We start from the raw sequence: 16663 nt of genomic DNA on the forward strand, positions 1-16663 counted from the left end.
AGTCAAATTGCGGGGCTAAAATACTTGAGATTATAATAGTAGTACAAAAGTCCTTAAATATCTGAAAGCACTTGGCATATAATAGTTTAAGCAAGATACATTTTAAGGATTGTTTTCTATGAATTTGTGATTTATGTCCCCACTCCCTACTGTGAAAATCTGATAAATTAAGAATCTGATTTTTCAAGGCGAATACATTATGTAAGACAATTGTTTTTTTTTTTTTTTTCAAATTAAGCCAATTTAAATTGAAACATAATATGTAAGATCCTATAAAGGAACAAGTTTCTCTAATTCTGATAAGCAATCATTTCTGAAGGGTATGCTACACTTTTAGAAAGTAACATACAAATATGTGATAATACTTGGGAATATTCATATCATGTCAGAACAGATTGAAAGCTTTACCCATTTTTTTTTTCCTTTTGGAGACCTACTTTCCAGTTTCTATTTCCCACGTAGTCTCATTAAACATGGAACTAAATTTGTTCTAAATTGAAGAATGAAGCATTGCCATTTGCTTTAAAGTTATTTCAGCCTTTTCATTTGAAGAGACCTCTTTGGTTTCCAAGTAAAGTACCTAAAACATTTTTTAATCTTTGTGAAATGGAGACTGTATAAAGAAGTTTTTAAAATAGTCAGTTGGGAACAACAAATTCAGTAGAACTTTAACACATTTAACCTTTATGGTTTTAACTCTTCTGAATGACTGTCTGTGGTAGACTGGTGTATATTTTTGCTGTCACAAGTATGAATCACAAAATGGGTATAAGTGAGCCAATCTTAGTGAAATCTTAATGTCCAGGAGTGGGTGGGGTGGCACTGGTGTAGTGTGTGGTGTCTGTTGTCAGGGGAATGTGGGACCCAAGATTTCATGGCACCTTGAGGACGAGCATGGCAAGTGACATAGATTTGCTGGTTTTAGGGAACAAGAAGCCACTGACTGTCTAGCATCCTAGAGCTCTGGTGTTCACCTGGTTCTATAGTTGGAGGGTCCACCTGAACATCAGTTACACCTTCCTGTGTTTTAAGGGAGAAAATCCATCTTTGATATATAATTCTGCATTGCATTTTTCATTAGCTCAACAGGCCCAATCCTCCTGATGTTAATTGTTCGGATCAGTTAGGAAATACACCCTTGCACTGTGCAGCTTACCGGGCTCATAAGCAATGTGCCTTAAAGCTTCTAAAAAGTGGAGCAGACCCAAATTTGAAGAACAAAAATGGTAAGCATGTTGGTAAAAGCCATTGTTGGTCATTTTGGAACTATAAAAATAAGTTAATGCCATATAAAATTGTTTTATGTTAGGATCCAGCCTTTGTTAAACTATATGGCCCCTACTTAATTTTGAAGTCCAGGCATTCACACAAAAGAAAAAAACTTACTAATTTCCTTCTTAGTTAAGAGTTAACTATATAATAATACCTATTCCTTAGGAGGAAGTTGTGATTAAGATAGAGTTACTCCCTCGAGGAAAGAGAGTACAGTTGATTCGTGTTATTTAACTCCTGGGGGAAAAAGAGTTGGGTTCTTGAGAGGTTCTGGTCACAACATTTTTATACTGATTAATACATACCCTTGTTTATGTGTGTATTTCTATTTAAAAACACCTTTAATATATATTGTTAATCCATTAACAGAGCTTACTGCCAACAGCACTGTCATTCATGCCTCAATAGAGCTTGTCTGCTACACATATATTCTCCATAAAGCATATCACAGCCCTCTTACACTTAGGAACAACACTATATAATAATTCAGTACTATGTTTGGCAGCCAGTTTCAATCGTGAAGTCACCAACAAAAAGCAAACAAAATGTGAAAATGCGGCCCTGGATAGACTATGATGTGGACATTTGTTTACCTATGAGAGCTGAAACAGGCAGAGCATCACCTTTTTCTAACTCAGCTGGGGAATATGCGCCTGAGAAGACTCAAATTTTTCACCACTTTTGACGTGCCTGTGAATGACTGAGAAATTGCGATAAGTATTGATTTTGAGGTTACAGATAAATTTTAGCAATAGGCAAATCTGCAAATATCAAATGTACGGTAATGAGGGGCGCCTGGGTGGCGCAGTCGGTTAAGCGTCCGACTTCAGCCAGGTCACGATCTCGCGGTCCGTGAGTTCGAGCCCCGCGTCAGGCTCTGGGCTGATGGCTCAGAGCCTGGAGCCTGTTTCCGATTCTGTGTCTCCCTCTCTCTCTGCCCCTCCCCCGTTCATGCTCTTGTCTCTCTCTGTCCCAAAAATAAATAAACGTTGAAAAAAAAAATTAAAAAAAAAAAATGTACGGTAATGAGTGTTGACTCTATGCATAACAGTATCAGAGATGGGATCAGATAACCCCAAGAGAAGCTACAAAAGGTGTCTCGGGTATTCAAAGGGGGAACATCGCATTAGGGCCATTATCACTATTCAGGATGCTTCCCCCTGCCTACCATCAACCTGGATTAGGACTTGACTTGTTAGTAGTCCACCAGGAAGGACCCTGTGCTCACCTCCATTGTTTCCTAAATCACACTCCATGGTAGTTGTTGATTTATATAGCTGTATCTCATGAGACTGAATTCCTAAAGGCGGGGCTGATATTCTCCTGTCTAGTTTTCCTAGGACCTAGAGTAATGTGTAGCACACACCTTCTACATGTTGCGTGTTTGTTGAAGATTTGAGTAGTTAGAGATGGCTTCGTGAAGGAATAGATATTTAATACAGACTCTGAAGTCGTACTAGGATTTTTAATTCCTCTAGATACTTGTATCTCTAACAAAGGTCCCACTGTATTTTTTTTCTTTTTAAATATAAACAGAATATCATTAAATTTTGGAAAGGACATTCTAAGCAGAGAGATTATGAGCAAAGGCATTAAGATAAAAAAATTCAAGTAAAGTTTTAGGTGACATCCTCAGTTTGGCATATCCATACACATGAAGGGGGGCAGTACCAGATAATCCTGTAAATGCAGATTAGGCTTGCATAGTGGAAAACCTTAATATGGCAGACTATTTTACCCCTTAATTTGGAAGTTCAGGGGATCATGATAAATAGGTGAGCAGTGGAGAGAGGAGGTGCTTTAATTGGGGCCTGAATTTTTATTGACATCAGTGGGAGTAGAAAGGAAAAAGAAAATTAATGATCGAATTTTCTGCTCTCTTCCCTTCTTTTGGCCCACATGCTGTAGACCGGCACTATGCAATAGATGGATAATGAGAGCCACGTATATAATTTTAAGTTTTCTCGTAGCCACATTTAAAAAGTAAAAAGAAACTGATGAAATTAATTTTAATAATGTATTTTATTTAAAGCAATTTATTCAAAATATGTTAACACGTAATCAATGAAAATACTGAGATTTTACATCCCCTTTTTGATATTAAGTCTTTGAAATCTGGCATGTGTTTTACACAACATCTCAGTTTGAACTAGCCACATTTCAAGTACTGAATAACCACATGTGATTAGTGTCTATTGTATTGGATATAAAAGCTCTAGACATAACAAAGTGTTGAGTCTCTGGTTAACCATGCTGTCCCCAACCTGCGTATGCTTTTTTCTCTGCTGGAAATGTCCTTTTCCTACTTGTCCATGTGGTAAGCCCTAGTCTCACTCTAAGAGTTAGGTCAAACTATTTTCGCCAGAGAGGCTTTCCCTGTATCTCTAGGATAGATATAAGTTCTTCCTGGAATAAGAGAAACCGGGGAATAGTGAAGGGGGAGCACTCAGGAGCTGTGAGGGAAATACAAGTTCCATGGAGCCAACGGAAGACATAAAATGTGGAGTGAAGGGGTGGGGTGTATTCATTGTCATGTGCAACTTAGACTGAAGAAGATATAAACACTGAGGCAAGGCTGTGGAATTCAGTGACTCAGTGCCCAGGGGTCCTTTCTGAAAGGGTGGTTTCCGCTGGTGGTTGAGTAACAGCTAGATGCGTGGTTAAGGATAGAGTAGGAAATGAGGAAGCTGAGGCAGCACTGCTTCTCTGCAGTATTTAAGAACAGAAGGAATGGTTCTGTGGCCAAGAGGAAGATGTTTTAGGCAGAGAGATTTAAGCATGTTTGTAAAGTTAAGGAGGACTAAGGCAATAGAAAAGGAGCTTGAAGATTTAATTGTGACAGAAAATGTAATTTTTTCAAAAAAGCAATGCTTTGGTAACAGCAAAAAAGGGAACATATTTGATAAAGGATGCTTGGTTTTTTATGGCAGCAATTACCAACACAACTGAAGACCTAAAAGAAGACCAAAAAATGGAGAGACCGGCCATGTTTGGGGGAAGGGGAACTCAACATCAAAAAGCTAACAGTTCTCTCCAAGTTAATTCAAAGCAATCCCAGCCAGAACCTTCAAAGGGTTTTCATAGGTCTTGACTAGCTAACTCTCATTTATATAGAAAAGTCCAGTGTAGTGAATTTTAAAATGGAAGAGGAGCAGGGGGAGTTGTCCTGCTGGATAAAAAGACTAATGAACCTATGGGATGTAAAACATTTATTCAACAAAGTGTTTATATGCTAGTTACTATTCCAGGGGCTAGGGATCTAGAGCGGTGAAGAAAAAAAATCCCTGCTTTCATGGAGCTTACGTTATAATAGGAGAGGGCCAATAAAAAAAAAAATATGTCAGATGAGATTGGTGCTGGGGGGCGGGGGGGAGGCAAGGGAGGAGAATTGAGAGTGTGTTGGGTGTATAGATCATTGCTGCTTTGTGAAAGATGGCAGGAGAATCTCTGTTAGAATGGTAATTACGACTCTTAAGTGAAGGAACAAGCAGTGTCAGTATCTGGGCAGTGAGGATGGTCCCAAGCAGAGGAGGCAGAGAGTGTATATGATGTGTGTCATGAAAAGCCAACCAGTATGTCCAGAGTAGAGTGAGAGGAGGAGGGCAGTTGGAGGAGGTTAAAGAGGCCGAGGGACATGGATGAAGAAAGGCTTTGTGGGTTATTGTAAGAATTGTGGCTTTTACTCTGTGTGAGATGGGAAGGTATAGGAGGGTTTAGGATGCAGCAGTGATATGGTCAGGTGTAGGTCCTGAAAAGTGATCGCTGATTGTTGTGAAAATAGATCCTAGGAGGGAATCAGTTAGGCTATTCAGGTGAGAGGAAATTGGCTTGGATCAGGATAGTGGCAGTAAAAATGGTTGTTAATGGCTAGATTTTTTTAAACATAATTTGAAGGCAGAGTGGTCAGGATTTTCTGATGGCTTAGATACATGAGGTGTGAGAGAAAGACTGGAATTGAGGGTGACTCTACAGTGTTTGAGTCGAGGACCTGAAAAAATGGAATTTCCAGTTACTACGAAGGGTGAGACTGCAGGGAAGGGTAGGCTAGCAATGGCTAAGAATTAGGAGTTTGGTTTTTAAGGTATAAAAAATTTGAAATCCTATTCTACAATTCAAGTGAGACAGTCGGGTATAGAAGTTTGTGTTTAGAAGAGAGGTCTGGGTGGAGATAAATTTGGGAATTTTCAGGATGTAAAATTATTTAAAATAATAGAATGGATAGGATCACTGAGTGAGGTATTGGTTCAGGGTAGATTAAGGTGAACAGACCAGATAGTTTGGAAGTTAAAACATGTACATATGAGAACTTGACAGATGACAAAGGTGGCATGATAAGTGGATGAGGAAAGAACTGAGTAAACAATCCTGGCGCAAATAGCGAGCCACATAGTACTAGGTCATTTTAGACACCTGTTGCATATTGGATACTAAATTCCAGCTGGTTTAAACCTAAAAGTGCAATATAAACTTTAAAGCATCAGGAGAGGTTTCTGTTTTTGGCCATAATACAGTTACAGGGACTAGATTTACCTTCCCCTCTCTGTTCCTAATAACACTGTATTGGAAGTCTTAGCTAATGCAATAAAGCAAAAAAATAAATAAAAAGAAAGAAAAAGTATTCAGACTGAAAAAGAAGAAACAGAACTCTTTATTTATAGGTAATCTGATCATTCACATAAAAATTTTTAAGAAATCTCAAGGGAATATACCTCCACATAATAAAGGCCTTATATGGAAAACCCATAGCTAACATCTCAATGGTGAAAAACTGAGCACTTTTCTTCTAAGGTCAGGAACAAGACAAGGATGTCCATTCTGACCACTTTTATTCAACATAGTACTGGAAGTTCTAGCCACAAGACAAGAAAAGACATCCAGATTGGTAAGGAAGAAGTAAAACTTTCACTATTTGCAGATGACATGACAGAATATATATAAACTCTAAACACTCCATCAGAAAACTACCTAAACTGACAAATGATTCAGTAAAGGTGCAGGATACCAAATGAATACACATAAATCTATCACATTTGTATAATGAAGTAGCAGAGAAATTAAAATAATCCCCTTTACGATTGCACCAAAAAGAATAAAATGTCTAGGAGTAAACTTAACCAAGGAGGTGAAAGACCTATACTTAAAGTAAAACACTGATTAAAAAAAATTGAAGATGATACAAACAAATGGAAAGATATTCCATGCTCCTGGATTAGGGCTTGAAATATTTAAATATATTAATTACCTGAAGCAATCTACAGATTTAATGTAATCCCTGTCAAAATACCAACCTTTCCCACAGAACTAGAATAATCCTATGGAGCCACAAAAAATCCTAAAAAGCCAAAGCAATCTGGAGAAAGAAGAAAAACTCTGGAGGTAACACAATTCCAGATTTCAAGATCTACTACAAAACTGTCATAATCAAAGCAGCATGATACTGGCACAAAAACAGACACATGGATTAGAGGAACAGAATAGAGAGCCCAGAAATAAACCCACACTCACATGGTTATCTATGACAGGGGAGGCACAAAATGGGGAAAAGGTTGTCTTTTCAATAAATGGTGTTGGGAAAACTGGACAGCTACATGGAAAAGAATGAAACTGGACCACTTTCTAATACCATACACAAAAATAAAATGGGTTAAAGACCTAAATGAGCTCTGAAACCACAAAATTCCTAAAATACATAGGCAGTACTTTCCTTGACATTGACCTTCACAACATTTTTCTGAAGGTGTCTCCTCAGGCAAGGGAGCTTGTGATGAGCACTGGGTGTTGTCTGGAAGTGTTAAGTTAGTGTAACACCTGAAACTAATAACACTGTATGTTAACTAACTGGAATTTAAATAAAAACGTAAAAAAAAAAGTCTCGACGTTGATAAGATGTGTCTTCACCAAATGGATCTAGCAGTTTAGTGCAATACGAGTCCAAAACTCAGGCTTTTTCGTAGAAATTGACAAATTGATTATAAATTTTATTTGGAAATTGGAAGGACCTAGTGTACCCAAAACAACTTGAACAGAATTAGAGGTCCTTGGCTACTTTGTTGTCAGGGTTTTCCAAGAGAAAAACAGTTTGTTACATATAAACTTATATATGATTTTGGAGGCAGAGATCTGCCACGATACACTGTCTGCAAACTGACAAACCAAGAAAGCTGGTGGTGATATTCAGTCTGAAGCCTGAGACCAGAGAGGCTACTGGAGCAAGTCTTTGAATCCAAAAGCCAGAGAATCAGGACCTCCAATGTCAGAAGGCAGAAAGAGAAGGAGTCTCAGCTCAAGAAATGACAGAATTCATCCTTCCTTTGCCTTTTTGTTCTATTTAGGCCCTCAGTAGATTGGAAGATGCCCACACACATTGGTGAGGCAGATTTTCTTTACTAGTTCACTGGTTCAGAAGCTAATCTCATCCAGAAACCCCCTCGCAGGCACACTTAGAAATATTTTACCAGCTATCTGGGCATTTTTCAGCCTGTTTAAGTTGACCCATAAAATGAACCATCATATAACCTAATTTCAGGACCGTGTGAAAACAGATCGATCGATCAATCAATTGATCTATGGAACAGGAGGGAGTCCAGACAGCAACCTACAAATACAGAGAATTGATTTGCCTTAAGCGTCAAGGCCATCAGTGGGGAAAGGATAAATTTTTAACATGATATTAGAAGAGTTGGATAACAATCTCCAAAATCACAGAAAATAATGAGTTAAGATTTATTTCCTTCTAGATTTTTATGGTTTTGAGTTAACTTGGGTTTTGCAAAGATTTCTTAAGTATGTAACAAGTATGGATATAGAATACAGATAAGTTGGACATTATCAAAGTCATAAAATTTTGCTCCTCAAAAGGCATTGTTAGGAAAATGAAAATGCAAGCTATTGTATGGGAGAAAATATTGGGAAAACATATAACAACAGACTTGTTTCTGGAGTATATACAGAACCCTTATAACTCAATGGGAAGATAATTCAAGTTTAAAAAGGTTCAGACACTCCAAAGATCTGTGAATGGTGGAAAAGTACCTGACTAAAGGCTTCACGTAGAGGTATAAACCTAAATTAAAATGCATTCCCATGAAAAAACATCCACATAACTACAAGGGGATATGTACTATGATGTTTATTTCATTCTCCTTAAAATAGTGAAAAAGTGGAGATAAGCCCTATGCACTTAAATAAACTGATTTGACTTAATACTTGCAGCAATCCTAAAATAGAAAAAATAGGAGCTACATGTGTCAAGTGAATAAAGGAAAACAGTGTTAAAGGAAGTTGCAGAATGATACGGTATACCCTTATTTTAACAATACCATATTTAACATTTAAAAGTACTTTATGAATACATTTCTGTATAATGAAAGTAGAAAGATATGCATGAGAACGATAATACCCATTGAATAATGATGAAAAACAATAAAGCTGGAAAAAGAATTATAATTCCCTTTTAAAAAAATTTTTTTAATGTTTTTATTTATTTTTGAGAGAGAGAGCATGAGCAGGGGAGAGGCAGAGAAAGAGAGGGAGACACAGAATCTGAAGCAGGCTCCAGGCTCCGAGCTGTCAGCACAGAGCCTGACGTGGGGCTCGAACTCATGGAGTGTGAGATCATGACCTGAGCCGAAGTCGGACGCTCAACCGACTGAGCCACCCAGGCGCCCCTATAATTCCCTTTTAAAGTTAGTAGCCATTAGCAATTTAACATTGAAGCCTAATTTTTGTTAACTTTTATTTAAATTCTAGTTAACATAGTGTAATACTGGTTTCGGGTATACAATTTAGTGATTCAACACCTATAACACCCAGTGCTCGTCACAAGTGCCCTCTTTAATCCCTACCCCCCCCCCCCCCCCCCCCCGCTCTGGTAACCATCGGTTTGTTCTTTATAATTAAGAGTCTGTTTTCTGGTTTGTCTCTCTCTCTCTCTCTCTCTCTCTCTCTCTCTCTCTCTCTCCCCCTTTGCATGTTTGTTTTGTTTCTTAAGTTCCACATTATGAGTGAAATCATATGGTATTTGTCTTTCTCTGATTTATTTTGCTGAGCATAATATTCTCTAGCTCCATCTATGTCGCAAATGGAAAGGTTTCATTCTTTTTTTTATGGCTGAGTAATATTCCATTGAGTGTGTATGTGTATACACACACATACCATGTCTGCTTAATCTGTTCATCAATCAAGGGATACTTGGGCTGTTTCCATAATTTGGCTAGTGTAGATAATGCTGCTATAAACATTGGGGTGCATGTATCCTTTTGACTTAGTATTTTATTATTCTTTGAGTAAATACCTACTAGTGCAATTGCTAGATCATAGGGTAGTTCTATTTTTAACTTCTTGAGCAACTCCATACAGTTTTTTCCAGTGTGGCTGTACCAGTTTGCCTTCCCACTAGCAGTGAAAGAGGGTTCCCCCTTTCTCCACATCCTCGCCAATGCCTGTTTCTTGTGTTGTTGATGTTAGCCATTCTGACAAGTGTAAGGTGATATCTCATGTTAGTTTTGATTTTCATTTCCCTGATCATGAGTGATGTTGAGCATCTTTTCATGTGTCTGTTGGCCATCTGGATGTCTTTTTTGGAGATATGTCTGTGACCATTTTTAAATTGGATTACTTGTTTTTTGGCTGCTTATGTATTTACTAAACCTTTATCAGGTATGTTGTTTGCAGATATCTTTTCCCATTCTGTAGATTGTCTTTTGGGTTTTTTTTAAATATTTACTTATTTTGAGAGGGACAGGGAGAGGGAGGGAGAGCAAGCATGCAAACAGGGGAGGGGCAGAGAAAGAATCCGAAGCAGGCCCCATGCTGCCAACGCAGAGCCCATTGTGAAGCTCAAACTCATGAACCGTGAGATCATGACCCGAGCCAAAATCAAGAGTTGGATGCTTAACCAACTGCATCACCCAAGTGCCCTGCCTTTTAGTTTTGTTGATTATTTCCTTTGCTGTTCAGAAGCCTCTTACTTTGATGAAGTCCCAATAGCTTATTTTTGCTTCTGTCTCCCTTGTCTCAGGAGACCTATCTAGAAAGGAATTGCTATGGCCAATGTCAAATAAGTTACTGCCTGTGTTCTAGAGTTTTTATGGTTTCAGGTCTTTAGGTCTTTAATCCATTTTGAGTTTATTTTTGTGTATGGTGTATGAAAGTGGTCTAGTTTCATTATTTTGTAGGTTGCTCTCCAGTTTTCCCAACACCATTTGTTGAAGAGACATTCTTTTTCCCATTGTATATCCTTTCCTCCTTTGTCAAAGATTAATTAACCATATAATTGTGGCTTCGTTTCTGGGTTTTCTGTTCTGTTCTCTTGATCTGTGTGTCTGTTGTTTTGTGCAATACTCTACAGTTTTGATCACTATAGCTTTGTAACTTGAAGTCCAGAATTGTGATGCTTCCAGCCTTTTCATTTTCAGGGTCACTTTGGCCATATGAGGTCTTTTGTGGTTCCAACAGATTTTAGGATTACTTGGTCTAGCTTTGTGAAAAATGCTGTTGGTATTTTGATAAGGATTGTGTTAAATATATAGATTGCTTTGGGTAGTATAGACATTTTAATGATACTTGTTCTTCCAATCCATGAGCATGGAATATTTTCTGGTTTCTGGGTGTCTTCTTCAGTTTCTTTCATCAGCATTTTGTAGTTTTTAGAGTACAGGTCTTTCACCTCTTTAGTTAGGTTTATTGCTAGGTATTTACTGCTTTTGGTGAAATTGTAAATGGGATTGATTGCTTAATTTCTCTTTCTGCTGCTTCATTATTGGTGTATAGAAGTGTATCAAATTTCTGTACATTTATTTTGTATCCTGTGACTTTACTGAATTTGTGTAGCAGTTCTGATAGTTTTTTTTTTTAATTTTTTTTTTAACGTTTATTTATTTTTGAGACAGAGAGAGACAGAGCATGAACGGGGGAGGGGCAGAGAGAGAGGGAGACACAGAATCGGAAGCAGGCTCCAGGCTCTGAGCCATCAGCCCAGAGCCTGACGCGGGGCTCGAACTCACGGACCGTGAGATCGTGACCCGGGTGAAGTCGGACGCTTAACCGACTGAGCCACCCAGGCGCCCCCTGATAGTTTTTTGGTAGAGTCTTTAGGGTTTTCTATATATAGTATCATGTCATCTGCACATAGTGAAAGTTTTACTTCCTTCCTTCCTGATTTGGATGCCTCTTATTTCCTTTTATTGTCTAAATACTGTGACTGGGACTTTCTGGACTATGTGAATAAAAGTGATGAGAGTGGATAGATATCCTTGTCTTGTTCCTGACCTTAGCGGGGAACCTCTCAGTTTTTCCCCATTTAGGATGATGTGAGCTGTGGGTTTTCATATACAGCCTTTCTTATGTTGAGGTATGTTCCCTCTAAACCTACTTTGTTGAAGGTTTTTATCATGAATGGATGCTGTACTTTGTCAAATGCTCTTTTTGTGTCTATTGAGAGGATCATATGGTTCTTTACATGTATTATTAATGTGATTTATCATGTTGATTGATTTGTGAATATTGAACCACCCTTGCATCCTGGGAGTAAATCTCACTTGATGGTGAATGATTTTTTAAAATTATTTTTTTAATGTTTATTTTTGAGAGAGAGACAGAGACAGAGTGCGAGCAGGAGAGGGGCAGAGAGAGAGGGAGACGCAGAATTGGAAGCAGGCTCCAGGCTCTGAGTTGTCAGAATAGAGCCTAGCGCGGGGCTTGAACTCACAAACTGTGAGTTCATGACCTGAGTTGGAGTCAGACACTTAACCAACTGAGCCACCCAGGTGCCCCATGAATGACTTTTTTTAAAAGTATTATTGGATTTGCTCTGCGAGTATTTTACTGAGCATTTTTGCATCTATGTCCATCAGGGATATTGGCTCATCGTTCTCTTTTAGTGGTGTCTTTATCTGGTTGTGGTATCAGGGTAATGCTGGCCTTGTAGAATGAATTTGGAAATTTTCCTTCCTTTTCTACTTTTTGGAATAGTTTGAGAAGAATAAATAGTAACTCCTCTTTAAGGGTTTGATAGAATTTGCCTGTGAGGCTGTCTAGTCCTGGACTTTTGTTTCTTGGGAGGTTTTTGATTACTGATTGAATTTCTTTGCTGGTAATCAGTCTGTTCAAGTTTTCTGTATCTTACTGTTTCAGTTTTGGTAATTTATATATTTTTAGGCATTTATCCATTTCTTCTAGGTTGTTCCATTTGTTGGCCTATAGTTCTTCAGAATATTCTGTTGTAACTGTTTGTATTTCTCCTCTTTCATTTGTGTTTATTTATTTGGGTCCTTTCTCTTTTTGGTAAGTCTGGCTAGATGTTTATCTATTTTATTAATTTCTTTTCAGAGAACCGGCTCTGATTTCATTCATTTTTTTCATTTTTTTTTTTAATTTCTTTTCTTTCTTTTTTTTTTTTTTTTTAATTCCTAGGGGTGCCTGTGTGGCTCAGCCTGTGTGGCCTGTGAGCGTCCGACTTTGGTTCAGGTCATGATCTTGCGTTTGTGGGTTCAAGCCCCACTTCAGGCTTTGTGATGACAGCTCAGAGCCCAGAGCCTGCTTTAGATTCTGTGTCTCCCTCTCTCTGTCCCTCCTCTGCTCACACACTCTGTCTCTCAAAAAATAAAACATTAAAAATTTTTTAAAAATCTCGGGGCGCCTGGGTGGCGCAGTCGGTTAAGCGTCCGACTTCAGCCAGGTCACGATCTCGCGGTCCGTGAGTTTGAGCCCCGCATCAGGCTCTGGGCTGATGGCTCAGAGCCTGGAGCCTGTTTCCGATTCTGTGTCTCCCTCTCTCTCTGCCCCTCCCCCGTTCATGCTCTGTCTCTCTCTGTCCCAAAAATAAATAAATGTTGAAAAAAAAATTTAAAAAATCTCTATCATTTATTTCAGCTCTAATCTGTATTATTTCCTTCCTTCTGCTGACTTTGGCTTAATTTGTTCTTTTTCTCCTTTAGGTGTAAGGTTAGGTTGTCTATTTGAGGTAGGCCTGTATTGTTATATACTTCCCTCTTAGGACCACTTTTGCTTCATCCCCAAGGTTTTGGACCATTGTGTTTTCATTTTCATTTTTTTCCAAGTATTTTTAAATTGCTTTGATTTCCTGTTTTACCCATTCATTGTTTAGTAGCACGTTGTTTAACCTCCATGTATTTGTGGTCTTTTCAGGCTTTTTCTGAAAGATCAGCTTTTAAAAGTAATGGACGGTAGGTACAGATATATGGAAAGGACTTCCCTAATAGGCTCTATGAACTACAGAGCAATGGGAACAACTACAGTACAGAATTTAAATTTTATCTGCTAATTACTAGTTACAAACCAAAGTTATTTTCCTAGCTGGGAATTAAGCAGAATAATTCTAAAAAGTGCTAAAAGAATAAGAAAAAAACAAAAATTTATATTAACGGTACCATTCCTACTGTCTCTACCAACTTCCCAAAGACTTGAATAGTTTTTCTATGTGGTGGTTTATAATGATTCTTCCTTCAAAATTTAGATTCAAAAAGCATTCCAATGTAACTAGAATTAACAGTCCCATGCAAATATCAGTCTAAACTGAGGAAATATCCCTGTAAACATGAAAAATTTAATTGTTGGTGTTTAAATATACTTTTATCCTGTTGTTTTATTAGTAACCAAGTGTTAAAGTGTCCTTGATAAAAGTCAAGATGGAGCCTTCTGAAAAAGTATTTAAGTCATAAGGGTGATATTGTCTGCATTATAGAAAGTTTTAAAAATAGGAAAAAACATAAATGACTAAAATACAACCTCTGTGTCTTTGGCATATTATATAACTTTCTAATTTATTTTCAGTACCTACATTAGAGCAGTTTTTTTTAACTGCAAAACTAATGATTGTTGGTGCCTTCATCTTCCTCATTTCGAACATAAACAAAGTGTAATCACCTATGACCCAAAAATCCACAAAGATTTACCTTTTAGCTGTTATTCTCTGGTAGACTAGGCTTTTTTTTTTTTTTTTTAAGTTTAAAATAGTGGCACCTGGGTGGCTCAGTTGGTTTAGCATCCAGCTCTTGATTTTGGCTCAGGTCCTAATCTCATGTCTCATGGGATTGAGCCCTACATCTGGACTCTGTGCTGACAATTCAGAGCCTTCTTGGGATTCTTTCTGTCTCTCTTTCTGTCCTTCCCCCACTCACACATGCTCACTCTCAAAGATTTAAAAAAATAAAAATAAAGTTTAATACCAACTCAAGAGTGTAAATAAAAGAAAGTTCATACATTATTAATATCAGTGTAAATACAGAAGTGTCTCATGGTATTGAAAAGCAGGCATCAGAAGGGATGGAATCAGGAACCAGGAAGCTGTCAGGAACCAAAAAGATTGCCACTCATTGTGTGTGTATCCTTCTCATTGCTTGGTCTCATTTCTGCCTCTTAGCAGATCCATTTTCCAGCATGCATGCTAGAAGATGGCAGCGCTGAACTCTGTTCGGTAGATCTCCTAAGCTCAGCTTTAAATTCCAGCGGGGGATAATTTGATGGCACCCGCTGTGTTAGACATCTGCCTCTGATACAGTCAGCTGGAACTCTGGGGGCGGGGCATTATGGTACAAACATGGCTGCTAGGGCCTTCCCCTTGGGGTGTGGAAGGGGCAGTGCTCAGACAGCTTACCACCCAAAACTCCACAATATGGATGATTATCTATCTCTATATTTTCTAAGACTAAATTTTCCCAGTTTTTTTTTTTTAAGATGTTTTCCATTTTTATTCAAATTTATTGAACCTCTTCTTTGGTTTCTTTGAACACTTCTAGCCTTAGAGATTTAGTAAATAGTTGAGTCTGTTTTCTGCTAGCTTATCTGTAATCACATTCATTCATTAAGCAAAAATACTGAGCCTCTACTCTGTGCCAAGAACTATTTGTAGATGTTGGAGATCCAACAGTGAACAACACCTGATAGTTTCCACACTTTGGGAGCTTATATCCTAGTGGGAGGAGACAGATAAGGTGTAAATACACATATAATGTCAGGCAGTGAGGTGCAGAAAAATAAACAGGATGAAGGGGATAGAGAGTGATGGCATGGGGTAGGGGGCTGTTGTTTTGGAAAGGGTGTAAGGGAAGACCTCCCTGAGCACAGAGCTGCAGTGAGTCAGAAGCGAGCCCTGAGGAAATCTGGTAGAAGAGTATTGAAAACCAAAGGAAGCAACTGTAAAAGTTCTGGGATTGGAGAGGAGAGTGCTTTGCATATTTGAAGAAGAAAGCTTTCCGGGTGCCTAGAGCAGGGCAAGTTGGGGAGAGGGGAAAGGTCAGGAAAGTAGCCAGAGGCCCAGCCCCATTTGTTGGTGTGCTTGCTGGGTTCTGAATAGGAAACGCCATGTGAGAGTGTTAGGATGTGAGGCTCTCAAATTGCTGACCACTTACCTTTATTTACATCCTTCATCAAGCAATCTTCCCTTTCCGTTTTTTATACCTTTCTCCTACATTTTAAGAATTTGTTTGCTATTTTCTTTCATTGCTTCATCTGCCTCTTTTTTTGCAAGTATCTCTTTTTCCAATAGTTTTTTTTTAATGTTTATTTCTGTGAGAGTGCGAGCAGGAGGGAGCAGAGAGAGAGGGAGACAGAAAATCCCAAGCAGGCTCAGAGCTGCCAGCGCAGAGCCTGACATGAGGCTCAGACCCACGAACCATGAGATCATTACCTGAGCCAAAATCAAGAGTTGGATGATTAACCAACCTAGCCGCCCCACAAGTAACTCATTTTTAATGATTGTTTTTGTAATGTTTTAATATCTGGTAAGGTTTCCCTTTTCTTTTGAGGATTTTCTTTGACACTCATATCTGTTTATTCTCCCAGATGGCATTCAAAATAATTTTTTTAGGTTCCTAGTAAAAATACCATTGGTATGTTATTGAAATTACATTCTGTGTAAATTCCTTTGAGGAATGTTGACACTTAGTGTTTTCATTAAGGGACAAATGTATATCATGTACAAATGTAAATATTGGATCATTTCTGTTTTTTACTTTATTTTGTTGTGCTTGATAAGAGATTTTGAAGTGTCTGGTTATGATGCTTCTCCAGGTAGGGAGGCTATTTCATTCAGTTCAGAAAGCATTTTATTTGATTCTTACTGTCTGCCAGGCACTTTAGGCACTGAATCTAGAAATGAAGGCTTGGTGCTGGGATTTCAGTTAGTTGGCAGGAGTTCAGAATTTATTTTTGGTGTTAGGGCAGAATTCCATGAAAGAAATCACATTGTTCTCCTCCTCTTCACCTAAAGGAATAATTTCTCAAAAGTGCCCTGTAGATAGAATAAAAATAACAGTTGGCAGACCTTTTTTAAGACCTCTTCCTATATGCTAGCTAGAAAACCTAAACTGGTTATTAATTTCTCAGTTAACACTTTAAAAAGTTTTTTCCCCACTAAGGCAATAATATATAA

The 16663-nt window shown here is 38.1% G+C and overlaps 1 protein-coding gene across 3 annotated transcripts in view; it reads left to right on the forward strand.

Moving 5' to 3' along the window:
- Positions 1-16663, forward strand: part of OSBPL1A (oxysterol binding protein like 1A) — a 246521-nt gene that overhangs the window by 59303 nt on the left and 170555 nt on the right. For all 3 annotated transcript variants that reach the window (XM_047086888.1, XM_047086890.1, XM_047086889.1), the window contains one exon: positions 1082-1226. In XM_047086888.1, coding sequence (XP_046942844.1) covers positions 1082-1226 — 145 coding nt within the window. The remainder of the gene's footprint in view (positions 1-1081; positions 1227-16663) is intronic.

The sequence above is a fragment of the Lynx rufus genome, unplaced genomic scaffold, assembly GCF_022079265.1.
Source record: "Lynx rufus isolate CCGP_SWC_20201006 ecotype Redwood Valley unplaced genomic scaffold, mLynRuf1.p SCAF_22, whole genome shotgun sequence".
In the NCBI taxonomy this organism is placed as follows: domain Eukaryota; kingdom Metazoa; phylum Chordata; class Mammalia; order Carnivora; family Felidae; genus Lynx; species Lynx rufus.